Source organism: Pygocentrus nattereri, chromosome 23 (genome assembly GCF_015220715.1).
Source record: "Pygocentrus nattereri isolate fPygNat1 chromosome 23, fPygNat1.pri, whole genome shotgun sequence".
Classification (NCBI taxonomy): domain Eukaryota; kingdom Metazoa; phylum Chordata; class Actinopteri; order Characiformes; family Serrasalmidae; genus Pygocentrus; species Pygocentrus nattereri.
This window is the reverse complement of record NC_051233.1, coordinates 33,985,999-33,987,808: the sequence shown is the minus strand read 5'-3', so window position 1 is coordinate 33,987,808 and position 1,810 is coordinate 33,985,999. Positions and strand designations below refer to the sequence as shown.

The 1,810-nt window shown below is 49.0% G+C and overlaps 1 protein-coding gene across 1 annotated transcript; it reads left to right on the top strand.

The window, feature by feature from the left end:
* Positions 1-428: 428 nt before the first annotated feature.
* On the top strand, positions 429-1,810 carry LOC119262248 (histone H2B-like). Its single transcript, XM_037533423.1, has 2 exons — positions 429-588; positions 852-1,810. Exon 2 carries the CDS (start codon positions 1,102-1,104, stop codon positions 1,474-1,476), a length of 375 nt encoding a protein of 124 aa, XP_037389320.1. The 5' UTR covers positions 429-588; positions 852-1,101; the 3' UTR covers positions 1,477-1,810.

The window sequence follows — 1,810 nt, the reverse complement described above, 5'->3', positions numbered from 1 at the left end:
CGCAAAGTGCTCCGCGATAACATCCAGGGCATCACCAAGCCGGCTATCCGCCGTCTGGCTCGCCGTGGCGGCGTTAAGCGTATCTCGGGTCTGATCTATGAAGAGACCCGCGGCGTGCTCAAGGTGTTCCTGGAGAACGTGATCAGGGACGCCGTCACCTACACCGAGCACGCCAAGAGGAAGACCGTCACCGCCATGGACGTGGTTTACGCCCTGAAGCGTCAGGGACGAACCCTGTACGGCTTCGGAGGCTAAACGCTCGACTCGATCAACCACAAACCCAACGGCTCTTTTAAGAGCCCCCCACACTCCCACCAGGAGAGCTGCTCCGCATGACCTGTTTAGTAGAAATGGGAATTCTAGTATTATACATTTAACTTCAACGTTGGGAGGAAGTTAGTAGTGATCTTACTTTAATACCAGAACAGAGAGAAGGAGGAATGTATATTTTGAGCGGTGAGTTACTGCAGGTTTTACAAAACGCTGTTGGAGTCGTTTAGTTAGTAAAGCCGTGACTGTTCATCGCCACGACTTCTATCTTTTACAGCTGAAACGGTCAAACGCAGCGCGGTTCTCCAACTGAACCCGGTACATCCGGTCAATTTCCTTTGAAATAAACTCAAATGTGTTACTTGGATCTGATTAACTCTGTAATACAGAATGATTTGAATTTATTGAATAACATTATTATTCAATTTTTTTAAGAAAAAAAAGTCAACAGCAGTTTGAGATCCAAAATACACAATAAAAACATTATTTAAGAAAAATTGAAGTGTTTTGGCAAAACCTCTCAAAGGTGTTTAAAAATGTGAACAATAACCAAAATAAATATTTTGAATAAATTTGTTCAGATGTGCTGTGCAGGACACCCAGTAGACCGGAAAGCGCGGGAAAGAGAACAAAGACGGTCTTCAGCTCGGAGGAGGAGAGCGGGGTGAAGGAGAGCTGGGGGTTGTCCGCCAAGCGAGCCGCTGATCATCGTCCAATGAGCGTTTGACAGCACTGTGAGGGCGGAGCCTGATCTATTTGAATATCGCAGTGTAAATAAGCCGCTGCCGGGCGCTCCTCCTCATTCTTCAGTCTGACTCGAAGAGGAGAGCCATGCCTGAACCCGCCAAGTCCGCCCCGAAGAAGGGATCGAAGAAAGCCGTGACCAAGACGGCCGGCAAGGGAGGAAAGAAGCGCAGAAAGACCAGGAAGGAGAGCTACGCCATCTACGTGTACAAGGTGCTGAAGCAGGTCCACCCCGACACCGGCATTTCGTCCAAGGCGATGGGCATCATGAACTCGTTCGTCAACGACATCTTCGAGCGCATCGCCGGGGAGTCGTCCCGTCTGGCTCATTACAACAAACGCTCCACCATCACGTCCAGGGAGATCCAGACCGCCGTGCGCCTGCTTCTTCCCGGCGAGCTGGCCAAGCACGCCGTGTCCGAGGGCACCAAGGCCGTCACCAAGTACACCAGCTCCAAGTAAGAAGGGACCCGGACTTCATCAAACCCAACGGCTCTTTTAAGAGCCACCCACGGCTTCGCTTTGAGAGCTTTTCTCTGAGAAGTAGTAGTGAGCCTTGTTCACCTTTTCCCGCGCGACTTCTCCAGCGCGCTCTGCCTCTGACACACATATTACTGTGTGTATGTAATAAACGCTGTTTGGTGTATTTAAATGTAGTAACACGGTTAATGTGCGGCCTGATGAGCTGCTTTTTGAGGAAAATGGCTTAACTTGTTTTTCGCTTTCTGACTGTGAGAGATTGAGAGAACTCAAACTGCATTAATAAAATAAAGGCTATAGTAACAGTTTGATTTTA